Genomic DNA, 27,471 nt, shown 5'->3' with positions numbered 1-27,471 from the left:
TAATAGAGAAAGTCCCACACACTACTAGAAGGCCAAATATTTTTTCAGAGCTAGATGCAGAAAAAAATTATATTCAGTTTGCAACCTGATGGAGGTCAGTATAGATGGACTAATAGAACAAGTCCCACACACAGCTAGAAGCCCAAATATTTTTTCAGAGGTAGATGCAGAAAAAAATTATATTCAGTTTGCAACCTGATGGAGGTCTGTATAGATGGATTAATAGAACAAGTCCCACACACAGCTAGAAGCCCAATATTTTTTCAGAGGTAGATGCAGAAAAAAAAATATTTTTAATTTGCAACCTGATGGAGGTCAGTACAGATGGACTAATAGAGAAAGTCCCACACACTGCTAGAAGGCCAAATATTTTTTCAGAGCTAGATGCAGATAAAAATTATTTTTAATTTGCAACCTGATGGAGGTCAGTATAGATGGACTAATAGAGAAAGTCCCACACACTGCTAGAAGGCCAAATATTTTTTTCAGAGCTAGATGCAGATAAAAATTATTAATTTGCAACCTGATGGAGGTCAGTATAGATGGACTAATAGAGAAAGTCCCACACACTGCTAGAAGGCCAAATATTTTTTCAGAGCTAGATGCAGAAAAAAATTATATTCAGTTTGCAACCTGATGGAGGTCAGTATAGATGGACTAATAGAACAAGTCCCACACACAGCTAGAAGCCCAAATATTTTTTCAGAGGTAGATGCAGATAAAAATTATTTTTAATTTGCAACCTGATGGAGGTCAGTATAGATGGACTATTAGAGAAAGTCCCACACACTGCTAGAAGGCCAAATATTTTTTCAGAGCTAGATGCAGATAAAAATTATTTTTAATTTGCAACCTGATGGAGGTCAGTATAGATGGACTAATAGAGAAAGTCCCACACACTGCTAGAAGGCCAAATATTTTTTCAGAGCTAGATGCAGAAAAAAATTATATTCAGTTTGCAACCTGATGGAGGTCAGTATAGATGGACTAATAGAACAAGTCCCACACACAGCTAGATGCCCAAATATTTTTTCAGAGGTAGATGCAGAAAAAAAATATTTTTAATTTGCAACCTGATGGAGGTCAGTATAGATGGACTAATAGAGAAAGTCCCACACACTGCTAGAAGGCCAAATATTTTTTCAGAGCTAGATGCAGATAAAAATTATTTTTAATTTGCAACCTGATGGAGGTCAGTATAGATGGACTAATAGAGAAAGTCCCACACACTACTAGAAGGCCAAATATTTTTTCAGAGCTAGATGCAGAAAAAAATTATATTCAGTTTGCAACCTGATGGAGGTCAGTATAGATGGACTAATAGAACAAGTCCCACACACAGCTAGAAGCCCAAATATTTTTTCAGAGGTAGATGCAGAAAAAAATTATATTCAGTTTGCAACCTGATGGAGGTCTGTATAGATGGATTAATAGAACAAGTCCCACACACAGCTAGAAGCCCAATATTTTTTCAGAGGTAGATGCAGAAAAAAAATTATTTTTAATTTGCAACCTGATGGAGGTCAGTATAGATGGACTAATAGAGAAAGTCCCACACACTGCTGGAAGGCCAAATATTTTTTCAGAGCTAGATGCAGAAAAAAAATATATTCAGTTTGCAACCTGATGGAGGTCAGTATAGATGGACTAATAGAACAAGTCCCACACACAGCTAGAAGCCCAAATATTTTTTCAGAGGTAGATGCAGATAAAAATTATTTTTAATTTTCAACCTGATGGAGGTCAGTATAGATGGACTAATAGAGAAAGTCCCACACACTGCTAGAAGGCCAAATATTTTTTCAGAGCTAGATGCAGATAAAAATTATTTTTAATTTGCAACCTGATGGAGGTCAGTATAGATGGACTAATAGAGAAAGTCCCACACACTGCTAGAAGGCCAAATATTTTTTCAGAGCTAGATGCAGAAAAAAATTATATTCAGTTTGCAACCTGATGGAGGTCAGTATAGATGGACTAATAGAACAAGTCCCACACACTGCTAGAAGCCCAAATATTTTTTCAGAGCTAGATGCAGAAAAAAATTATATTCAATTTGCAACCTGATGGAGGTCAGTATAGATGGACTAATAGAATGATGCTATGCCCAAAAGATTTTACTTCACTAGGTGCAGTAAAAAAATTGGTATTCTATACACAGGTGGTATATCTTGCAACACAGATAGGCTACTCCACTGACTAACACACTCTGCAATAGGCCAAAAAGGATTAGCTTTGCTAGATTCAGCCAAATGCTGTGAAAAAAACTTGCACAGCACTGGCACAGACCTGCCTGGCAAAAACTGATAGGAACTGATGTAACCTAGTCCTGAAAAGGACTGCAATTACAATTAGTCTTTACTCCCACAATCTATCTATTTAAGAGCACAGACCTGCCTGATAAAAGTCGTAGGAAATGCTGTAACCTAGTCCTTAAAAGGACTGCAATCACAACTATTCCCTACTCCCAAACTATCTGTAGATTTGTGCGAAAATTGGCTTGAAATTAACAAGGTATAGCGCACACAGCAACAGCGGTGCCGTCTAACACGCAGCTGCAGCAGTGAGAAAATGGTGGCGACGGGGAAAATGGCTTGGTCTTATAGGGCAAGGACATGTGACATACACTGCCAATGACACATGCCCTTGCTTGTGTGAAAAACAGCAGTTCGCTCCGTGTGTGCGCTGCTGATAGGCTGACAGACTGCACCTCCCCACTGCAAATGCGGGAAAGATAAAAAAAAATGGAGATCTTCATTATTCCTGCAGAGATCCATCCCCTGCCCCTCCCCCCACCCCGCTGTACACTCAAACTGCGTATTAACATTAATTTTCATCATTACTGAGAAAAAATCCAGTTATGATTTTGGTGCACGAACAGTTATCGAACATAACCTCGAACAGCCGAATTTTTCTCAAATCGTTCGTGTTCGCCGAACGGCTCGAACACCGCCCAAAACAGCTCGAATTTGAGATTGGCGAACAGTTCGAGTAGAACAACGCTCATCTCTACTAAAGGGTTAATAAATTTCTTGAATGTGATTTTGAGCATCTTGAGGGGTGCCGTTTTTAGAATGGTGTAACTTTTGGGTATTTTTGGTCTATCGACCCCTCAAAGTCACTTCAAATGTGATGTGGTTCCTAACAAAATAGTTTTGTAAATTTTGCTATAAAAATGAGAAATTGCTGGTCAAATTTTAACCCTTCTAACTTCCCAAAAATGTTTTAGAAATGGGGCCGATGTAAAGTAGAAAAAACTCCCTGGTTTAAGGGCATAAAAATTAAGTTTGAAAATTGCAAAATTTTCACCAAATTTTAATTTTTTTCACAAATAAACGCAAGTGATATCAAACAAATTTTACCACTATCATGAAGCACAATATGTCCCTAAAAACAATTTTACAAAAAAACAATACTGTGGCACTGCTTAGTATAGCACAAGTGATCGGATTATTGCAGGTTGAAGTCCCTTAAGGGGACAAAGAAATACAGGAAAAAGTAAAAGAAAAATGCTTTATTAAACATGAAAAAAATAAGAATATAAAAGTTCAAATTACCCCCCCCCTTGTCCTCAATTAAGAAAGAAAAAAAATACATGTTTGGTATCACTACATTAGTAAAAGTCCCATCTATCAAAATATAAAATAAATTAATACAATCAGTAAACAACGTAATGAGAAAAAAAAATCAAAGTACCAGAATTGCGGTTTCTTGGCCGCCGCAACAACACAAAAAATGTAATAAGAGGTGATCTAATCATCGGATCTGACCCAAAATTATATCAATAAAAACAACAGCTCGGGGCGCAAAAAACAAGCCCTCACATGTCAACGGAAAAATAAAAAAGTCATGGCTCTTGATGTTATCTGCGTGACAGCGTGCAGATCTGGGATTTTCATGGGCAGAGCTGATTTTTTGGAGCGAACAAGCCGGAACCCTGAACACGAACCCGAATTTGAAATGCCGAACAAATTCGTTCAACACTAGTAATATGTTGTCCGGCCATGGTGTGACGGTATTTGTTCCTTGTATGTGGTATTATTGGTCATTTTAAATAATGTATGTGACATATTCCCTTGAAGAAAAATGAATAAAAATTTACCTAAAAACAGTATTGGCCATTTTAACAAATCTTTAATAGGTTAAAGTAGGGCCCTGCCAAAAGAGTCTACCTTGTCATGGTGGTGGCTTAAAAAATCTTTTGGCCAAAACAAAAGTTGATGGCTATGTATGTGATATGGTGTTTGATGGGAACTGTTAATGTGTGATTGGTGTGGACGTGGTGCAGAAGTGAAGTTTTCCCAAGAGTAGGCAGTGGGACTGTGGAAGGTACGCAGGGAGGAGCCTGGGCAGAGTCTTAAGGGGCCCTAAAATTCCTGGTGGCAGCCTTGATCTTGTGAACCTACTCTTAAGGAAACCTGTCAGGTTGGATAATGCTATTAACCTGTGGATATATGGTTAATAGCATTATTAAGGTGCCGGCCGCCATACTAAGAGTGCGGCACCTGGGAGAAAACTTTATTTCTTGCGGGAGACACCGGCTTTCAGTTATCAGTTATGTAAGCGTGCCAGTGCGCCTACAATCATCACTGACTATATTGGGATCGTCAGCTGTAAGCACGCCCCCTTCACTTTGACTGATAGCCGGCTTAGCAGTACGGAGTCGGCTGTCAGTCAAAGTGCCAGGACATGCTTACAGCCACTGGACACAGCGCTGTCAGCAATGACAGAAACTGTGCTGGCACACCTGCATGACTGAAAGCCGGTGGCTCCCAGGAGGATTAAAGTGCATTTTCTCCCTTTCCCAACACTTTCAGTACAGAGGCCTGCACCTTCCTAACACTCTTAACCTGCATATTAATTCCATATCTGCATGTTATTAGCGTTATCTGACCTGACAGCTTTCCTTTAACATTTTTTTACCGTATTTCTGCTGCATCACCAAGAGTAAGAAAAAAATGAAGATTAGACAGCTGCTATAACCACATAGAATAGCATATAAATGAGCGGAGCAAAACTTACCTTCCTAATTTAATGTTCAATACGTGAACATAAAAATGGAATTAAATGGAGAGAAAGGAAGATATGTCAGGAATGTGAGCTCTCCACATATAAAAGCCACTCATACCATGTTCAACCTTGCAACGGTGAGACAATGTAGCAATTGTTTGATGTGTAACACCGCTACTATCATACTACTGTGTGATTACAACATAGGACTTCAAGCTTTCTCACTTATTCCAAGGCCTGTATTTTTAGAGAAGTTGATGTATAAAAACAGGTGCCAAATTTATGTAAAAAATTGACATATAGTTGACAATCTTCCATTTTTTATGGATGAAAAACGTTCATTTTTTTCATGTACTGGTCTGAACCCATCTCAAGGCCGGTTTCACAAGTCTGTGAAACATGGCCCATGCTCAGATTGCAATACCCAACCCAAATGACAGGTCTCCTGACCTAAGGTTACCTTTCTTATAGGCCTTTCTGCAGTAAGGCTACGTTCATGTAAATCGCAGTGGGACTGAGGTACTGCAATCTTTGAACTACATGATATAGGATCATTTAATTTTGCAGGGAAACTGCTTTTTTACCCACCAAACCACTTGGCTAATAACAGCTGAGAGTTCAAGGTTTTTGTCTGCATGAAGGTACGCTTTGTATAAACGCAGTCTAAAGCCCCCGTCTCACATAGCAAGATCGCTAGCGAGATCGCTGCTGAGTCACGGTTTTGGTGACGCAACAGCGACCTCACCAGCGATGTCGCTATGTGTGACACTTAGCAGCGATCAGGCCCCTGCTGTGAGGTCGCTTATCGCTGCAGAATGTCCTGGACCTTTTTTTGGTCTTTGCCCTCCCGCTGGTCGGCACACATCGCTGTGTGTGACCAGCGGGACCAGCGATCAGGCTGGTAACCATGATAAACAGCGGGTTACTAGGGGCGCACTTAGTAACCCGCTGTTTATCATGGTTACCACTCTGCTACGGTGAGCGGTAACCTCCCGCTCACCATAGCAGAGTGGTAACCATGATAAACAGCGGGTTACTAGGGGCACGTGCGCCCCTAGTAACCCGATGTTTATCATGGTTACCAGCCTGCTCCTGCTTCAGCAGGCTGGTAACCAGGAGCAGGACATCGTGGAAAGATTCTTTTCACGATGTCGCTGCTCCCCTGATCGTTGGTGAGCCTGCCTGTTTGACAGCTCACCAGCGACCACATAGCGAGGCAGCAACGATCCCTGACAGGTCGTATCGTTGTCGGGATCGCTGTAGCGTCGCTAAGTGTGACGGGGCCTTAAGAGCTCCACAATCCCTCCCTTCCTAAGCAAATGCTGTTGTCTCCTGGACCCTGTTCTGCGGGTCAATACTGTTGGCAGATTCTTTTCAAGGCCTTATTCACACATCAGTATTTGTAAGCCATAACCAGGAGTGACTCCAAAACACAGACCATGTATTAACTTTCAAATATATTTTTTTTCTAGGTTACACACCTGTTGTTATATTTGTTAATAACTGACCAAATGTGTGTGAATTAGGGCTAGAGGTTGCTTATTGAGTGTAAGTGAATAGGTAGAAGATAGAGGGTGATTCACTCGCCTTACCTGGAAAAATTGCTGTAACATCTAAAAAGAGACAGTCGACTGTACTGAAATTTGGACTGTAGATACTTTGGTTCATGAAAAGTCAAAGTGTAATGAACCTCAGCGACGAGAAACATCCTCGCGCTGAGTGGTCTCGCCGACTTGTCTCCCCATCAGTCGTCTTCACTACGAGATAAACTACCGATGCACAGAAAGGCATGTGGCAAGTCTATGTGTGGTGCTGGCATTTCACTCCTGGCAAATTCCTTCTTCATTTGTTAACAATGTACAGATACAGTTTTGAGGAGCGGGTTTTCATTTTGAAAACTTATTGGAAAACTGAGTCCTTAAAGAGGTTTCAAAGTGAGTTTCTAAGGAACTTTGGTGGTTGAAATCCGCCGTCCAAACAGTGTATTCTGTCATTGGTGATTAAGGTGGAACATACAGGAACATTACTTGATAGGCATGATGGAAGATGTCTGCGGAAACTATTCAAGAAGTGAAACCGCGACTTCTGGCATGTCCACGTAAATCATTGCACAGGCTTTCTCAGTAGACAGACATGTCATATTCCACGTGTCAATGAGCAGCCAAGAAAAGTTATGTTTACCCATATAGAGTCACTGTCATTCAGGAATTAAAAGGGCCCGATCAAGAGAAATTAATTTCTTATTGCCAGATATTTTCCTTTGGGGCCATTTGAAGGGTTGGGTGCACAGTAACAAGCCATGAAGATTAGAGGCCCTCCAAGAGAACATAAAATGAGAAATTCAGGCTATGACCCCAGACGTGCTGGAACATGGAACAGCGAGCGCAGGCATGGTAGGCTGCAAACAGGACATTTTCAACACCCCCCTTAAAACATCAGTTTCTCATGAATCAAGGTATGTACAGTCCAAATTTCAGTACTGACGACCTTCTCTTTTAGAAGTTACAGCAATTTTTCCTGGTAAAAAAGCAAGAGAATCACTCTGCACATTACAGTTTGATTGTTGCCTTTGATATCTGGTTGTTCAGATTCTTTCTGGTGATTATATTTAGAAAGTAACAGTCTTAAAAAAAAGTTTTCACATTTCATACCACTAATAATAATTACAAGAAGATCGATAGAGGTCCAGGACCTGAGACCACTACTAATCGCCCCATGTGGTATGAGACTCACTAGAAGGGAAGTATGAAAAAGAAGCGGCACACTCCCTAATTACATATGCACAGTATAGGTGCAGACAGCAATGTATGTCCCGAGACACATCAAATGTCCAAGCAAAAGTGGTAGACTGTAGCACTCCAGCTTTATCCTAGGTGTTTTAACCAGCCATGCAACGTTTCAACCTCAATGTTCTTTGCCATGCCTGACACTGCATGTCTGGCGACTAAAACAACATTGACAAAGCTGAAGTGCTGCGCTCTTCTTCCCTTTTCCTCAGGAGAAGGGATTGCACAGCTCCTGTCTGAGTACTTTATTATTTATTATACTCTGCTTTCTAGCACCATCTTGAAAAAGGAAAAAAAAAAAAAAAATACTCCACGTACTATGCCTGCTTAATCTCAGTGGAGTGCTGTATCCAAAACTGCTGACCGGCAGAGAAATCCACCAAAAGTATAAAGTGGGAAGGCACCTCCAGTTGAAACAATCTTCAAACTTTGTTTTTTTACCGCCAACATGTGGAAATTTTTATTCTCCTTTTCGATATGAAATAAAGTTTGAAGATTGTTTTAATTGGAGGTGCCTCCCCACTTTATCTAGCGCCATCATATTCTACGGCATAGCTTATGCTATCTATTAAATCCACACTCCAGGCTGTGTGCTCCTAAGCAGCACACCTCTCGAGGTACGGTTTGGGTAGGGTGGTAGTAGTGTAAATTACACTTTACTGGTACAGAGGGAAGAGGACCCTGTCCTTGCAGGCTTACATTCTGCAGGAATGGGGAGGAGACAGTAGGTTGGGGAGTTGCAGTAGCTCCGGTGTTGTTGAGGTGGCAGCAAGCAAGGTCATGGCAGGCTGTAAGCTTGTTTGAAGAGATGGATTTTCAGGTTCCGTCTGAAGGATCCAAATGTGGTGGATAATCGTACGTGTTGAGGTAGGATGGGGGATATTCGGGAGAAATCTTGGAGGCGATTAGGTGAGGAACGAATAAGTGTGGAGGAGAGAAAGTGGTCGTGGGAGGACCGGAGGTTACGTAAGGGAATATATCAGGAGATTAGTTCAGAGATGTACGGAGGAGAAAGGTTAAGGATGGCTTTGTAGGTCAGTGTTAGTAGTTTGAATTGGATACGCTGGGCAATTGGGAGCTAGTGAAGGCATTTGCAAAGGGGGGTAGCACAGGAGTAGCGAGGTGAGATATGAACTAGTCACACCGTAGACATGAGAATAGATTAGAGGGGTACGAGAGTGTTAGCAGGTAGGCCACAGAGGAGGATGTTGCAGTACTTAAGGTGGGAGATTATGAGGGTATGCACAAGTAGTTTAGTAGATTGAGGAAAAGACGGATTCTGGAAATATTTTTGAGCTGGAGGCGACAGGAGGTGGCGAGAGCTTGGATGTGGGGTTTGAAGGACAGGGCAGAGTCAAGGGTTACTCCAAGGCAGTGGATTGCTGGTACACGGTAAAGTGTGATGTCATTTATTGTAATAGAAAGATCCAGTGGGGAATGTATGAGAGATGAGGTAAAGATGAGTTCAGTTTTGTTCACATTGAGCTTGAGGAAGTGAAAGGAGAAGGAGGATATGGCTGATAGACATGCTGGGATTCTGAACAGCAGAGAGGTGACATCTGGGCCAGAGAGGTAGATCTGGGTGTCATCAGTATACAGATGGTAATGGAAGCCATGGGATTTTATGAGCTGTCCCAGGCCAAGGGTATAGATTGAGAAGAGTAGGGGTCTTAGCACAGAGCCTTGAGGGACTCCAACAGAGAGGGAGTGGGATGAGGAGGTAGTGTGGAAGAGGGAGATGCTATATGTGCAGTTAGAAAGGTATGAGGAGATCCAAGATAGGGCAAGGTTTTTGACGCCAAAGGAAGAGAGGATCTGTAGTAGGAGGCAGTGGTCATCTGTGTCGAAGGCAAAGGACAGGTCAAGAAGAAGGAGTACAGAGAATTGTCTGTTAGCTTTGATTGTGAGTAAGTCATTAGTAATTTTGGTAAGGGCAGTTTCGGTGGAATGGTGGGGGCGGAAGACAGATTGTCGGTTGTCGAAGAGAGAGTTAGACGAGAAGTGAGAAGAAAGTTCAGCGTGAACGTGTTGCTCAAGGAGCTTGGAGGCAAATGGGAGCAGCGATATGGGGCAGTAGCTGGACAAGGCGGTTGGGTCAAGGGATGGCTTTTTGAGGGTGGGCGTGATTGTGGCATATTTGAAGGCAATGGGGAAGGTACCAGAAGTTAGTGATAGGTTGAAGAGATGGGCTAGGGATGGGACGAGTGTAGGGGGAGGTTGGGGAGGAGGTGGGATGGGGTCCAGTGCACAAGTGGGGAGGTGTGATTTGGAAAGGAGACAAGTAAGGTCTCCTTCAGTGATGTTGGAAAGGGAGGTTATGGGGGGGGGGGGGGGGGGGCAATGGTCTGGAAGACAAAGGGGTTGTGGTGGTTGGACAGTAAAGACTTACCTTGTTTGGTCAATCTTGTTTTTGAAGTGTGTGGCAAACTCCTTAGCAGAGATGACGGAAGTCAGAGGGGGTAGTGGAGGGCGGAGGAGAGAGTTAAAAAAGTGTTGAATAACTGTTTGGGGTTGTAGGATAAGGAAGATATGAGGGTTGTGAAGTAGGCCTGTTTAACAAAGGTGAGGGCTAATTTGAATGCGAGTGTTGCTTGTTTGAATGAGGAGTCATCTTGCGAATGTGTTTTCTTTCAACGCCACTCCGCAACCCTGGACACTTGCCGAAGCTGTTGTGGTTGTTGTGCCAGGGTTGCCCATTGACTCGTCGCGCTCTGCCATGCACAAGAGGGGCGTTCAAGTCAATAGCTCATGTGAGAGTGGCATTGTAGAAAGCAGTGGTGCTGTCTGTGTCGTGAAGTGAAGATATGGATGTCAATGATAGAATAGAGTCAGAGAATCTGGGAGTGTCTAGATGTGCAAGATTTCTGCGGGGGTGTGCTAGTTGCTGGACATGGGTGACAGTCGAGGAGGACAGGAATGAAAACGTGAGTAGATGGTGATCAGATAGGGGTGGGGGAGTAGTGAGGTTAGATAGGTAGCAGAGTCGGGTAAGGATGAGGCCTAGTGTGTGTCCGTCTGTGTGGGTGGCTGAGGAGGACCATTGAATAAGTCCAAGGGATGAGGTAAGCGACAGGAGTTTTGATTTTGAAATCACCCATGAGGATTGTGGGAATGTCAGCAGAAAGTAGAGAAGCCAGGTGGAGAACTGGTCAATAAAGGCAGTGACCGGGCCTGAAGGTCAGTATATGACAGCCACTTGAAGGTTGGAGGGAGAGTAAATGGGGACAGAGTTGACTTCAAAAGAAGGGAGAATAAGGGAGGGTAGAGGTGGGCTAGGGCTAGAGGTGCACTTGGTGGAAAGGAGAAAACACACTCCTCCACCACGTCTGTTATAAGGGCAAGGAGTGTGGGTGAAGTGGAGGCCACCGTAACACAGCGCGGCCGGGGAGCCAGTGTCGGAGGGTGTCAATCATGTCTCTGATGCCCAGGAAGGAGAGATTACAAGAGGTAAAAAGGTCGTGGACAAAATGGAGCTTGTTGCATACAGAGCAGGCGTTCCAGAGAGAGGGAGCAGGGGGGTGGGCGTCCGGGGCACGGGTTTTATGTAGGAGAGGTTGCGGTAGTTTGGAAGCGATGGGAGGGTGAATTTGTGGGAGATGTAAGCCGTGGGGTCCACGATTGCGAGATATGTCGCCCGCAGTGAAGTGAAGCAGAGAGAGAGAGCAGGTGGGAGATGGAGTGTGTCCAGCTTGTTTTAGGTTTTGGTAGGATAGATCTGAGGTTGAGGAGCAGGTCTGCAGATGAAGTCAGGTGGGGAGGTAAGGGGGAAGGAGAGATGATTATTTGGTTAGAGGGTGCTGGGGTTTGGGGATAGTGAAGGAGAGTGGTGCAAAGACAGTAAGTATAATTAGTAAGTAGTTATTCGTTCCTTCTGGCCCATTTCTGGCATATTTCTGTTAAGACCCTTCAGAGCCAGACCCACGGTCTTAACCAGACCTGGGACTCTAGATTTATTAAGCTCTTAACAGCATCTGGGGTGGATTAGCTGTGAACAGGAGAGGAGGAGCCACAGGGAGACTGCTCACAAAACCAGGGAGTGGAGGGGGGGGGGGGATTAATTAGGAGACAGAGGCTAAGTGGGTTCAGGAAATCGACAGATAGGGACCAGTATGTATTGGGATCAAAGAATTGAGGTGATAAAATTTGGAGATGGATTCGGACATACCAGCAGAGACAGAAAGATACAATATGGAAGGCAGTCAGATATACAGGGCGGGTTTTCAGATGGTACATCCACCAGCAATAGAAATATTTACCTTTGTTCCACTTGTTCCTAGACAAACCCATGCACACGCTGAAGATAAAGCTTCATTTAATTTTTTTTCCCCACATGACCAAGTATTCGTACCTATCCATTCCTGGATGCTGGCCTTCGTCTGCCTTCTATATTTCAGCCTGCCTCCGTTTGACAATACAAATCTAGGGTCCGAATTTTCTTGCCTCACCCCTTGGATCGGTAACCATCTGGTCTCAGTCGCTTTCTGGAGTGATCATCCTTTAGTTGCGGCCGCAGATTTGCAATTTGAACTACACTGTGTTAGCCCTTTTTTAATTTAGTTATTCTAGGTTAGTTACCTGCTGTTTTTGGGTGAAAAATGTATCAGGTGGCGAGGGGGAACCCATACCATATACTCGGGCTCTAGAGCCAATTTAGGGATGTCCAGGGTTGCCACCAGGAATTTCAGGGCCCCATACTGGCAAAATTTTCGTGCCCCCTTGAGACTCTGCCCAGGCTCCTCCTCTCGAATCTTCCACAGTACTGCCACCCACTCTTGGAAAAACTCCACTTCTGCACCATGTCCTCACCAAATCACACATTAACAGTTCCCATCGAACACCATATCACATACATAGCCATCAGCTTTTGGTTTTCAACAAAAGATTTTTTAATCCTAAGCCTGCCACAAAGACAAGGTAGACTCTTTTGGCAGGGCTCTACTCGAACATATTAAACATTTCTTTAAATATCCAACACTCTTTTTTTAGGCATATTTTTCCCTTAAGGGAATGTGTCACATACATTTTTTAATATCACATACAAGAGACAAAATACCATCACACCATGGCCGGACCACATATTACCACCACATGGTGACCAAATAATACCACATACAAAAAGGAACAAATACTGCCACACCTTGACCAGACCACATAGCGACCAAATAATACAATACTAATTATTAATAAAAAAAAAACAAAACAGAACACTAATATTGCCATAAGTGTCATTATGCACAGAAGCTCTGTACATAATATACAAGTAATACAAAAACTCCCTTCGCTGAAATGTGTGCCGCAACCCACCCCTGCCCCTCGGGTACGGTGAGCAAAAGCAAAAGAGGGGGGGGGGGGGGGGATCCCGGACTGCCCCCCCCCTCCCTTTGCTTCTGCTCACAGAGCCCCATACACCAGTAAGTGTAGTAATGCCATGATGGTGGCCCTGGGGATGTGGACTGTCTTACCCTCTTCCTGAAGATGCATCGTGTGAATACTGTCATGCAGTTTTATAGGTAAGAGAGATGTGCTTATTATGGTAATGTACAGCATGTGAAGTGTTAATGCAGAATTTGGGTAGGAGTATAGTATAGGATAACATAAGTAAGCTTATACAGCAAGTGGTTTAGCAATAGCATACGAGATAAGGAAATAGTTAATAATGGAACTAGCCCAGTGGTTGGGCATTAGTGTTAATAGAAAGGGGGGGACACTTCCTAATAGTGCAAGTTCAGAGAGAGTTAGTGAAGTGCATAGTGAAAGTCAAGTTCAAGTGCGGTGGGTTGCTAGAGGCAGCATATGTTGCTTGTTTCAGGCAGTGGGAGGCATTTCTGGGTTCCCGAGCTGTCGCTTGTCACGGCCGGAGCCTAAAAGGTTTGGTATAGGGGTTGCCAGACACAGTGTCCTCTGGCGTACAGTGGTAGATGGACAGGGACCCGCATAGACTAAAAGTGATAGCTGGTCCCAGGTGCACAGGAAATCCTTGAGACTGATAGAATCAGTGGGCTTGGGGGGGTAGTCCAGGAGGAGCTAGTGACAGGATCGAAGAAGAGTTGTACTAAGGAGGAAGAAAATGTGAATTCATGTGCCCTATCCCACCTGATGAACTTGGACTGTTTGCCTGTTGAAAAGAACTTTGTGTCCTATGAATTGTGTGCTGCGGCTCCAGAGGACAGAAGCCTGGAGGTAGCGGAGGCCCGCAGCCTACAAGTGAGTGTGATGCACCCCACAGAACACGGACACCCCTTGTCTGTAAAGTGCCAGACCAAAAGTAGACAGCAGCTCTGTCACGACTATTGCTCTCGGCCACTTTACACCTAGAAGAGCCCAAAAGGTCTATTTGGCCCATATGAGAACACTGGCACCATTACAGACCCGAGATGGTTAAGGGACCCGTTGGAAATTTTGCACCACTGCTCTCACAGCAATGTTCTGTTTTTTTTTTCACACTCCTTGCCACAGAAGAGCCTTTGGAATACAACACTAACATCCTTTGGGTGAGGTCACTGAAGTTTAAATATAATATATGTAGATATTGCATGAATTATAGTCCAAAATGGAAATGGATCGTCCAGTCAAGTGCATGTCCACTACGTTTGGGGATGGGAGAGCGTGGTGAAACGCTCTATGGCTACCATAATACAATGAATGGCATCTATACAAATTCACACTTTGTTCAAAAGGAGGGAGGAGGACAAAAATAAAATAAAACCCACAGGGGATTAGTCAACTATTTATTAACAAGTAGTCACAGTACAATAACACAAGAATCCATTAATGATCTCAATAGCCCCTTAAAAAATCAAAAGGGCTACAGTAGTGTAAGTAGGGGGAGGAAAAAAAAGAATCAGCTTAACTGTCTACTTGTAGGCTTGCTACACATTTTATTTTACAAATAGGAACATTACATAAAAAATATATACAGTTATTAACAGGAAACATCATAAAATCTTGAGTATAACATGCAAGTATATATAAAAAAAAAATCTATAGCAAAGGTTTTTTTTTTTAAAACATTCATTGTTCAGATTTTGTAGTTCACATTGATTTAAGGCTTTAAAAAAAAACAAAAAAACAAAACAAAAACCAACTAGTACAAACTGAAAAGCTGCACAGAAAGGAGCTTCTGGAATGCAGAAAAAGTTTGCATATTCTTTCTATAAACTGTGAAATTTTAGTCCATTTGGTCTTGTTTGGTTAACCTGCTAAGCCCAATTAACTTCAATGGGGCTGCAATACTAGTCAATGCCCAAAAAGGTCAAGGCACTGTTTCCAGAAAAATAAAAAGCAGCCTTTTTCTTTAATGTCATACAAACCCTTTAATATATATATGTATTTATATAAAACTGTCATGCGTGTCTTAAACAAGTAGTCCAAGGATTTGTCTATGAATAAACACATTTAATACTCCAGTGGTTTAATGTCGCAGTAATAACTAAAAAATCTGTATGAAAATCAATTTTACAGTTCCAGTTCAATCAGAGCCAAACAACTAGATAACAGATGTGTCCCTATACACAAGATGGCTAGACACCAACATGCTGGAAAGGAGAACAAGAGTTTGTTAACATGGCTCCATAATGTATATTTTTATGTCTAAAACTTTAATAAAAAAGATAGATTTTTTGATTAATGGAAAAAAAAAAAAAAAAAAAAAAAAGAGTTCATACCTTTTTTTTTCCCAAAAAAATAAAACAAAAAAGGGGTTCCCAGCATACTTTATGATTAAGCAACTCAGCGCCAACAGTACTGTTTAGGAATGGACGCAGCTTGCACATGCTAATGGTGTCCCCACACAAGATAGCTGTGGGTAAAACACTTGTTTGGCCAACAGTCCTCACTTGACGCCACAAGGCTAAATTCACATAGACGCTGAGTTTATAGCTCCATGTGCCCATCCTCAGTGGACAGTGCAGAAGCGGCCTGTCATCTTCAGGCTCTTGTCCATTATTAGGAGCAGATTAGAGCATGCCAAGGCCATGTGAAAAATAGCCTATCTGCCGGTGTACACAAGCTAACAGACAAAAAGAATAAAAAATATTCTATACGTACATGTGAACACCCCGTAATACACAAGAACTATTGGTCCATCCAAGTGTCTTCAAGGGGAAGAGAGAATCTGCCCAACACTTCTGGCAGTGGCTTATCTCCCCATGGGAACAAAATGCTCGGATGTGACAATCTGCACAGCCTGACCCCCTGTCTACCTCATCATCAAGGGACTCCCATACAGATCAGATGAGCCAATTTGTATTTACAAATACACATCTTAAGCTTGCAATATGTCTGCAAAATGGTTCATTAGGAGTGTTAAAATGGCGATCAGACCGGGAAGAAAATGTGACTCTTCGTAGCAAGACATTGAGTGCTTTTGATTATCAGAAGTGTTGATTATAGCCAAAAGATGTTAACATGTTAAAAAAAAAGGTTTGTTGCAATTAACAGATACCTACCCCTCCTTATTAGGAAAAGGAAGGTACAGGCCCTTATATTGTCAGCAGCATTTAGAAGTCTACAGACCATTAGATGCCTTTCTACAGAAGAGACCTCTACAGAAGAGACCTCAACAAAAGTGTGCCAATAAGACAGGTTACGCTTTAACATTAAAAATAAACAATTTAGATAACCATGAAAACACGACCATAATAACCAAGTTGTTGCAAGTGACCTCTTCTGAAAAAAAGTCTTAAAAGATAGAAAATTGTTGGACTTTGTTTCCAGGTCTTGAAATCCAATTTCTTTTATCTACTCCGGTCATAGTCGCTAACCATAAGCTTGATGTGGTTCAGTTTGCCTTTCAGCTGCTTGCAATGTCTTCTTTTGTTAATGTAATCAGAAGACTGAATAAAGAGAATATACATTTTAGTCACATAGAAAACAGGATAATACTTCAGTAATAATAGTACAAAGCATTTAATCCAATATGCAACCACTAGATAAACACAAGCTTGGAGTAAAATCCAATGCACCTGCCAACAATTTCAGAATGTTCTAGAGTCAAGTGGGAGGCAATAACAAACAGCCAAAGTGCCACTTCATGTATGAGGCAGCAGGACAGGAGATGGTCATAGACTAAAAGCCCCGTCACACTAAGCGATGCAGCAGCGATCCCGACAACGATACGACCTGTCAGGGATCGTTGCTGCATCGCTAATACATCGCTGGTGAGCTGTCAAACAGGCAGGCTCACCAGCGATCAGGGGAGCAGCGATATCGTGGAAAGAATCGTTCCACGATGTCCTGCTCCCGTTACCAGCCTGCTGCTTAAGCAGGAGCAGGCTGGTAACTATGGTAAACATCGGGTTACTAAGTGCACGTGTGCCCCTAGTAACCCGCTGTTTACCATGGATACCACTCTGCTACCGTGCGCGGGAGCCTCCGCGCACCGTAGCAGAGTGGTATCCATGGTAAACAGCGGGTTACTAAGTGCGCACGTGCCCCTAGTAACCCGATATTTACCATGGTTACCAGCCAGATCGTTGGTCCCGCTGGTCACACACAGCGATGTGTGCTGGCCAGCGGGAGGCCAACGACCAAAAAATGGTCCAGGACACTTTGCAGCGATCAGCGACCTCACAGCAGGGGCCTGATCGTTGCAAAGTGTCACACATAGCGACATCGCTGGTGAGGTCGCTGGTGAGTCACCAAAACCGTGACACAGCAGCGATCTCGCTAGCGATATCGCTATGTGAGACGGGGGCTTAACAGCCATCCACATGCGTTCCTGGAAAAGGCGTAAAACTGGTTTGATCAGGGTTGGTGATTGCACACATAGCTGCAATCCTTAGGTCACACCCCACTATCAGTATTTGGTCAGTATTTTTTCTCAGGAGTGGGAGTCAAAACCAGGAGAGGAACAATCAGAGAAGAGAATAGAAACAAGTGCATTAATTCTGCATTTATCACCCACTCCTGGTTTAGGCTCCCACTTCTGAGAAAAAATACTGATAGTGCGACCGTGGCCTTAAAAAGGAATATTCCCATCTCCAAAATCCTATCCTAACATGTAGTAATAACAACCACTTAGAAATGTAGTATCGTTTTTCTGATTCACTATGTCGCTTTCTTTATGTGCAAGCATTGCCGTAGCTTAGGTTACCATGGCTACGACCACTGATCTAGTTACAGCTAGTTGCTAGTGGTCGTAACCATGGATACCTAAGCTACTGCAATGCCTGCACATGAGGAAAGATAGCGAATCAGAAAATCTATACTACATTTTTAATTGGAGTTATTTGCTAATATTATACATACTACATATTGGGATAGGATCTTGGAGATGGGAATATGCCTAATACTACATTTCAACCATTAATGAATTTTGATGGTTTCTAATTTAAAAGGAGTTTTCCCACGAACAAAAGTTCATTTTAATCAAAAGATCTTGGAATAATAATTTCCACAATTGGATTTTTTTTAAATAAAATGTTCCTGTGCTGAGATAATCTTATAAATGTGCCCCTGCTGTGTACTGTGTAATGCCTGTGTCTGACCGTGGCATATACAGACATTACAGCAGGGGATTGCAAATGATTCTGTGAGATGAAACATTTCACCGCCTGTTTTTAAACAATGTTTTACTTCAAAGAAAGAATCAGCTGTGATCCCCTGCTGTAATGTCTGTATACTCTTTTGCTTCCTCCCCTGCCCAGGAGATGTGGTATGATCAGACCATGTTCCTGCACAGTCAGACACAGCCATTACACAGTACACAGCAGGGGAACATGTATAAGATTATCTCAGCACAGGAACATTTTATTTTAAAAAAATTGCAATTGTGGAAATTATTCCTCCAAGATCTTTTGATTAAAATGAACTTTCATTTGTGGGAAAACCCCTTTAATGGAATACAGGTTTTCAAATCCATCACAGCCCACATTATATCATTCGACCATGGATCTGGTGGGTTTGTACTTTGGCACAGGTTCACAATATGCTCAGATTAAGAAAGCATATAACATATCTTACTCCTTTAAATGGGGATACTTATGTTAGCTGCACATTTTATAATGATACAGTTCCCCTGAGCTATGTGCTGGTCTATCAAAATTATTAATCATAGGGCCTAGATAGAAAATGTCCTAAGACTAAGGAGTTAAATTCTCCAAAGAATCTATTTTCTAGATAATAATGGGGGGCGGGGGGAGGGGGGACTAATAAAATAAATACCAACCATATTATAGATTAGGGGATTCTCAGTGAAATTATTTAATGGGGTTGCGGTGCATTATAATTCTGTTGTAACTCTCAGCCATCATTCACACCACCAGCTGAGATTGTAAGATTGTATTATAAATCCTATCAGCAAGGTGTATTATTGCACATCCCGGCTGATAGCCTCTCAAAAAAACCAATAAGTAGGGGATAAATACATCTCCTTAACTCCTCTACCACAGCTAGTCAATTGTCTAGTTAGAGGGTTAGAGTCCCCTATGCAATATTAGCCTCGATCCCTGTTACACAGCAAGCTCGTTTTATTAGATTTATTAGGTCTCCTCCATTGTAGACACTGCGTGACATCTGCAGTGTAGTGACACTATCCCTTATCTAACATCTCTACACGTTTCACCCGCCCTGTGATGGGTAGGCACATCAGAAATAATAAATATGGCACCCGAGTCCTGATGTTGACTATGGCGGCCACAATATGAGCAACGAGCGTGTTTGCAAAAGTGGCTATAATTTGGTGGCATGCATTGGGACTTCTGCCAACAAGTCTTCCATAGGTGCATGCGTCACTTCCTGTACCTTTGTATGACTAAGATTTTTTTTTTTTTTTTTTTAATTGATTTTAAGCAGTACATATCAAATTAATAGCATTCATGAGTTACGTCTTTTTTTTTGTCCTTTGAATTAAATTTTGATATGCATATGAAATAGTACAGCAAAAATCTTATTCAAACTTTACCAATTCTACATTTCCCTCCCCCCCTTCCCTCCACTCTGCGTTCTCCCCCGAAAAAGAAAAAACAGTATTTATGGAATTGGAATACAGCCTTCAACACATTTAAGGAGATACCATTTGGTGTCCTTTAATTGAGCTCTCAATCTATCTTTAATAGCTAGTGATAGTGTGGGAATAAGGAAAGACCAAGTTGTGAGGAATCTCCCCATTAATCTCTCTTTGTCAGTTAATGTTTCCAGCCACTCCATTTTGAATAGGAACATTATTTTTGACTGTATCAGTGATTGGGATGGTACATTAGGGTTCAGCCAGTGGTGTAGTATACTTTTCCTAACCGCTGAGGCCCATATTACCAGAACTGCTTTTAGATGTTTGGGCAAAGATTGTTGGGGTTCCCCTAGTATGTTGAAAATTGCCCATTGTGGTGTAAGTGGTAATGTAATATGAAGGGTATTTTGTATTTTCTATGTGTGTTTCATGCCACAAATCCTGTAACTTTGAACAACTCCACAAGTGATGAAGTATGTCCGTGTTGTGTGTCCCACATTTTGAGCATGTACACGATGTTGTAGGTGTCATATTAGCCCTATGAAGGATTAATAGAGCCATGTCTGTATAACTATTATAGGGAATATATTTCTTTTGTGACATTAGGGCATTCAAAAAAATCTCCCACTTCAAACCCTGGCATATCTCTTACCCATTTGGAAGGTCCGCTACCCTTCTCTTCCCCAGATAAGCGTTGACGTAGTATAGAATATATATTGCTCGTTGAAGCAATTTGCAGCCTAAAGGTTTTAAGAAAAACCTCAAAGTTATTTATCTGAGCAGAATTTTTCTTACCACCAATATATTTTTGGGCTAGGCTGCGTGCCTGAAGAAAGAGGAAAGGCCTGTGTCTGAAAGAAGGGAAGCGTTACGTTGTTATTGCAAAAGATAGTAGTGAGAAATTTTGGTCCAACATATCGGCCACCATGGTAAAACCCTGTTTTGCCAAGGTTACATAAAGTGAGGATGGACAATTACTCAAAGTTTGGGTTGCCTAGGAATGGCTGGAAGGGAGATATAGTCCCTGACCCTCCACAAATTTTTCTCCCTCTCCTCCATGTGTATGACTAAGATTTGATAGAGGAGTCTTTTGCTCCAATAGATTTAAAAAAGCAGCATTACACTCTAGGTGCATTGACAATCATTTACAATGCACTATATTGTTGTGACATGAACACAGGTGCCATTATTACCGCTATCAGACATACTTACCGCTTTAATGTCCTTTAAACGATTATATTCATCAGCAACAGCCTGGAAGAAACATCAATAAATTAGTTCCCAGGTTCTTGCAGCAGTATACATATATAGTCATGTTATAAAACGCTATTACAGGGGGTGGTCTCATGAACATAGTCTTTTTTTAAATGTAGCTGGCCCATGCATTAAAAAGCCACCCCCACTGCAGGGGGGAATGTAGCATAATAAGAATGAGATTTGTGTGTAATAGTTATATATATAGGATATATTCCCATTATCCCAACTTCATGATATGTAACGGAGTAGTGATAAGGGTTATCTCACCAAGAGTCAGTCAGTGCATATATCAGAATACACTTAATGAGAGGAGGCAGAGTATATTTTATTGATTTATGTTCACAAGTGTAAGGTTTGTGGCAATATCAGTAACCAGTTCATGACAAGGGTCATTGCTAGTTTGCCCTGGAAATACCAGACCCAAATAGAGTTGGGAGTAATTCTAAGGCTGTGTGCCCACGATGCAGAAATGCTCCGGATTTTTTCCTGAGCGTTTCTGCATCTCCCTGGCAGAAAAAACGCATGCGGATTGTACATGCGGATTGTACATGCGGATTGTACATGCGGATTGTACATGCGTTTTTCCTGCCAGGGACATGCGGATGTGAAGCGTTCTTCACATGCATTTCATAATGCGGGTTGTCAAGTGATTTTATCATCACTTGGAAAGTGCTTGACAACTTGGTCACACTATATAAATCCATGCAGCCGGCATGGATTTATATAGTGTGACCGAAAGAATGGTAAAAAATAAATCTATACTTACCTTCTGATGGCCCCCGGAGTCTTTATTCGATCCGTCCTGGCTTGCTAGCAGCTCGCGGTACACTACACTGAAGGACCTGCCGACTAAATGGCGTCATGGCAGGTCCTTCAGTCCACCGCGATCTGCCGACAAGCAAAGACAAGGACACCTCGGGCCATCAGAAGGTAAGTATCATATTTTATTCTTTTTTTATACAGGTACTATGGTACCCGGGTCCGGAGGAGAGTCTCATTTTCGCCAAACCCGGGTATCATCCACACATTGAAACGCATGTAATGCGCAAGTACAGATCCAGCGATGCGGATTCCATGCGTTCCAATGCAAGTCAAAGGCGGCGAAAACACAGTGCTTCCACAAAATTGGTAGTGCTGCGTTTTTTCCGCAATGATAATCAGCAGCGAAATTTCCACAGCATGTGCACAGCACATGCGGATTATCATTGGAGAACATGGCAGACCTTTTACCAAGCGTTTAAGCGTTTCTGCAGCGGAATTGCCACTGCAAAAATGCTTAAAAAACGCATTGTGGGCACACAGCCTTAGGGTGAAGATCCTCCAGGTGCTAGAATTACTGTGTTTAATAGGCTATAGCAGCACAGAATTAATTTTTGTTTTTGCCAGAGATTTAACATTGAACACAAAACAATCTTAATGTAATAAAATTGCAAAAAAAAAATCTAAAAGAATTTATTAAAAAGTGCAGAGATCGATCTCTATTAAAAACCAACCTTGTATGACTGGCTTCCTTCTGGGTGTTCATCTAGCTCAGTTTCCAGCTGAGCCAAAGCTTTTGAGACATCCTCTAGTTCGGCTTGTAACCCCTTATATTCTTGTAGATCTGCATCAAACTCTCGCTTGTAGTCTTGTCTCTGCTGGTCTGAAGTGATGGGGGGGTATTCACTATATGAAAAGAATGTTTATAGTCTGGTAAAACTGGCCATAAAATGGGTCTATACCGACCCAACTGGTCCAGTAACATCTCTCTGAATCCTATTCTCAGGGAGCTCGCATTATAGAAATTTAGGTCAGTTTTGAAAGCCTAGCTCCCATAACAGGAGTCGGGGGGCTCAGTAGAAGGACACAGTTTCTCCTACCGGCATCAATGGCAGCAGCCTGCAGCTTGCCACACACTAGAAATAAAAATTGCAAGTTTTATAGAAATGTAATTGTTGAATTTACCTTTCCCAATCATCATCATCCAGCTCTTCACCAGACTCGCCTCCTGTTGTGTAGTCTGTGTCATAGTCATTGGGAGACCTCCTGGCTCTACCAGGCCGTTTCTTGCGTGGCGCTTTTTTGCTTGCGTCAGAGCTGCTGCTATAAGCGTTTGGTGAAAATCCAGATTCATTTTTAATTGGGTATACTTCTTCTGGTATTCTGATAGGAAAGAAATTAAAATAAATATCAAAACACACACTATGGGAGCAAGGCAATTATAAAGCCCAATTCAGACGTCTGATTTTTCACATATGGAAAACAAAAGTTTCATCATCGTTTTGGATCTGATAGTAAAAATTTACACACTGATTATCAGTTTCATCAGCGATTTTCAGATATGATAAAAATGTTGCAAAGAGTATCCTATACATTACAATGTTAATCATGGATTACACATGGATTGGATCGCACCAGTATGCTGACCGTGATTTTCACGGACCAGAATTACCCATATATGTAGCCATGTAGTCAAAGAGGAGGGGAAAAAAAACCCCACTCCATAGGACTATAATTGGTACATGTGTAATCTGTGCAAAACATGAATAGAGAAAAAAAAAAAAAAAAAAAAAAAAAGATACATCTGGGTGTGGTCCAAGTCTTATTTTAGTTGTTTGATAGCCATTTGAACATTTCCAATACTGGATGCTTACATTTTAGTTCACCACAGACTAGGTTATAGGATAGAAATCCTAATCTGCAACCTTTGTTACCCATGATGTCCCAAGTTAAACTTTGTGAGCCAATACTGCCCAAACAAAATTATACAGCGTCGAGAATATTGAAAGCATGAGTAATTTTTTTTTAAAGAAACAATTAATGAAATAAAGAGACAATGGGCAAGTTGAACAACTGCAATGCATGCCTAAAAGGAAGCAAACACAAAAAGTTCCAGCTCCTATAGCGCTGGCAGGATATGAATGAAAAGGAAGCTCCTACTGAAAACAAAACATGAGTGTCACGTGACCATATGACAAATCAGGACACTTCCTGGAAATATAAACTGAGTTTACTAGAAGCAGTTCTAAACGTGAATGGAATGAGGGCAGCAAGATCCAAGTTTGCAGTTTTTTTGTGAAAAGGCAGACAATTTTTCAAGGCTCTTCAGTAGGTGCAATATTGGTCTGTAGGTGTCGGTTTTTAAATAAGCACTCCCATAAAATCTTTAATGGCTAAACCGATGCACATATGTGGTGTAGAGTAGGGGCATAAATGCACTCCTCACTGATCGGGGTCTTTTCCCCCAGTTTCCAGTGCCACTCTGGTCCTCTTCTGGGTCACGTGACTGCTATTCCGACTTGCAGGCTCACCATGAGGTCTCTGTGAGATGGAAGTTGCTTTTACAATGCAAGTCTATGGAGCTTTGTTCTGACACTACATAGACTTACATTGTTAAAGTGACTTTCGGGTCACACACAAACCCCAATGAGATCTGTTGTGTAGGAATAGCCATCACATGACCCAGAAGAGGACTGGACTAACACAGGAAACTGGGAAGACTGATCGATGAATATATTAATGCACCCAACTCTACGCTACTTCTAAATGTACACAGGTTTGGCAAAAAAATAAAAAAAGGGAGTGCTTCTTTAAAAATGGTATCCCTCCCCTAAAAAAGTTGGGTGAAAGTGGTCTCTCGCTGCTGAAAGATTGCTGTAAAATTAAGGTCTTTTGGAGTTTGTGTTGTAGTGGATATTGTGTGTAGGAATATCCAAACACAATTTTATTGACTATTGGAAATCTAGCATTCATTCTTAACAAAACTCACGCTTGTGATCTGAAGCTGTGTTCAGAATAAGCTTGAAGTCCATTAACACTTCTATGATCCATAACAGACCCATTGACCTTCTCATTGTATTCGGACATGGCCGGTATCTGCTCAGGATCGGAGGACACATTTTTCACCTGTTGTCAAGGGAATGCATTAGTAAAGAGAAGAATAATCATAAAAACACGGTAACATTTTGTTGTAAGTATTTTGTCTGCACTAATGTTGTTTACAACAGTGTTCCCCAGCTCCTGTCCTCAAAAGCCACCAACAGATAATGTCTTCAGGATTTCCTTGGATGGAATTATCACCTGGGCAATACGAAGGAAATCCTGAAAACATGACCTGTTGGTGGCTTTTGAGTTGGGAAACACTGCTGTAGAAGATGGAATAAAATTATAGATTGTTCTATAGATTGGGGAACACTGCAGGAGAGACTAAAATTACAGATGATACAAAGTCTTTTTGCAGCAGAATTTGTATTTAAAACATACAAAAAGGGAAAAAAAAAAGTCTACACCCCATTCCTTATTATACAGTGTAGAACTGAAGCAAAAATAGATAAAAAGGAGTAAAAACACAAAATGGATTATATAAAACTTACATTTCCAGGACAAACTGCATGCATCTATAACTGTCATTAGACTTCCAGCAAGGAGCTGCCATGATTATGCAGCTTTTGAACGATCAGATATAATAAAAATACCTCTAAACAAGCCCTCTACAAGTAAAAAGCTACACGAGCAGCCACCACATATCTACGATACTTAAAAGTTTCCAGGTTTTGCAAAACCACTGGTCTCAGGGCTGTGTTTTTTTTCCTCTCCTTTCCATTTTAAAACAACCTGAAGACAATAGAGAGCAGAAGCAGTGGTGAAGACTGTGCTGGACCTGGGGGATGGTAACTAAAAAGTCTTTAGGAGGTTTGTATTTTGTTTATTTTTATTTTGGAAAAACTTCCCAATGGCAAAGCCCTTTAAACTTTAGTACGAGTAAGACTCCAGATCTTGCATTGTTTGTAGTAGTGATCAATACACAGCATTTAAACCTCCCTAATGCTTGGTTTACTGCCAATTTCAAAGACTCTTCCTGTCCGCAAAAATTGAAATCATCTCTTGCGGCTAGGACGAATTCAGAACAGCTGTAAAATCGGTGCAGAGACTGGTAGCAAGTTATCAATTTCCCTACCCCACCATAGGCGAGACACAATAGACTGTGCCTATGAAAATCAAGCAGGTTGCCCATGTCGTCTTGAGTCTTTCAGAGCAAAGTTCTCTTTGTAGCTCTACCAGATTAAAGTTAAATTAATCCCTAAACTAGGCAGCACCTTTACCAAAAATTAAAAAAAATGCAAATATTCACAGCCTTGTCACACAAACCCCTCAATATAAAAGGGGAAACCCTTTAGGACATTCTCCAGTGCTTACCCCATGAACAAAAAGTTTAATTTTAATAAATCTTGGAATAACTTCAACAATAAGAATCATAGAATGGTAGAGTTGGAAGGGACCTCCAGGGGGTCCAACCCCCTGCTCAAAGCAGGATTCACTAGATCATCTCAGACAGATGTCTGTCCAGCCTCTGTTTGAAGACGTCCATTGAAGGGGAACTCACTACCTCTCGTGGCAGCCTGTTCCACTTATTGATCACCCTAACTGTCAAAAAGTTTTTTCTAATATCTAATCTGTGTCTCCTCCCATTCAATTTCATCCCATTGCTTCTAGTCTTTCCTTGTGCAAATGAGAATAAAGATGATCCTTCTATAATGTGACAGCCCTTGAGATATTTGTAGACAGCTATTAAGTCTCCTCTCAGTCTTCTTTTTTGCAAGCTAAACATTCCCAAATCCTGTAACCGTTCCTCATAGGACATGGGGATTGGATGTATTAAAATAAAATGTTCCTGTGCTGAGATAATCTTATACATGTGACCCTGCTGTGTACTGTGTAATGGCTGTGTCTGACCGTGCAGGAACATAGTCTGATCATACCACATCTCCTGGGCAGACGAAGAAGCCAAAGAGCATACAGACATTACAGCACAGCATAACAGTTGATTCGCTCTTTGAAATAAAACATTGTTTAAAACACAGGCAGGGAAATATTTTACTCACAAAAAGAATGAGCTGTGCTATAATGTCTGTATCCTCTTTTGCTTCCTCCCCTGCCCAGGAGCTGTGGTATGATCAGGCCATGTTCCTGTACGGTCAGACACAGCCATTACACAGTACACAGCAGGGGAACATGTATAAGATTACCTCAGCACAGGAACATTTTATTTAAACACATCCAATTATGGAAATTATTATTCAAAGATCTATTGATTAAAATGAACTTTTGCTCGTGGGAAAACCTCTTTAATGTTATCTGACAGACCGTTCTCCACAAACTCACAGTCCCTGGTGAGAAGGTGGCTAATCATAACCGTTATTCCATGAGAAAAAGTTTGAACTTTACATTACCAGGCAACACAAGTCTAAGCAAAAACACAAGTTTATCTGTAGATTTCTTGAAACCTCATCAAGGAAAAGAAAAAAAAATAAGAAACCATACGATAAGTTTCTCTTCACACCCTGAGACACTTTGTCGGCATTAGATACATATAAAACAATCCAGTGTGAATGGTTTCTGTTGTGCAATTTCATTTCAAGAAAAAAAAAACAAAAAAAAACAGAACACATGGACCCGAGACGATCCCTTAACCACTTTTGTTGCACATAGTTT

At 41.6% G+C, this 27,471-nt stretch overlaps 1 protein-coding gene across 1 annotated transcript in view; it reads right to left on the bottom strand.

Annotated features, from left to right (window-relative positions):
* Nucleotides 1-15,426: 15,426 nt before the first annotated feature.
* Nucleotides 15,427-27,471, bottom strand: part of OCLN (occludin) — a 32,503-nt gene continuing 20,458 nt past the window's right edge. The window contains exons 5-9 of the mRNA XM_073679400.1: nucleotides 24,749-24,885; nucleotides 22,945-23,142; nucleotides 22,494-22,665; nucleotides 20,956-20,997; nucleotides 15,427-16,630 (exon numbers count right to left, since the gene is read on the bottom strand). Of these exons, the coding sequence (XP_073535501.1) occupies nucleotides 16,532-16,630; nucleotides 20,956-20,997; nucleotides 22,494-22,665; nucleotides 22,945-23,142; nucleotides 24,749-24,885 (648 nt within the window). The 3' untranslated portion in view covers nucleotides 15,427-16,531. The remainder of the gene's footprint in view (nucleotides 16,631-20,955; nucleotides 20,998-22,493; nucleotides 22,666-22,944; nucleotides 23,143-24,748; nucleotides 24,886-27,471) is intronic.

Source organism: Phyllobates terribilis, unplaced genomic scaffold, assembly GCF_046119375.1.
Source record: "Phyllobates terribilis strain yellow unplaced genomic scaffold, ASM4611937v1 Scaffold_1__5_contigs__length_1240528914, whole genome shotgun sequence".
NCBI lineage: Eukaryota > Metazoa > Chordata > Amphibia > Anura > Dendrobatidae > Phyllobates > Phyllobates terribilis.
The sequence above is the reverse complement of the archived record's forward strand: the minus strand, read 5'-3'. Positions and strand labels throughout refer to the sequence as shown.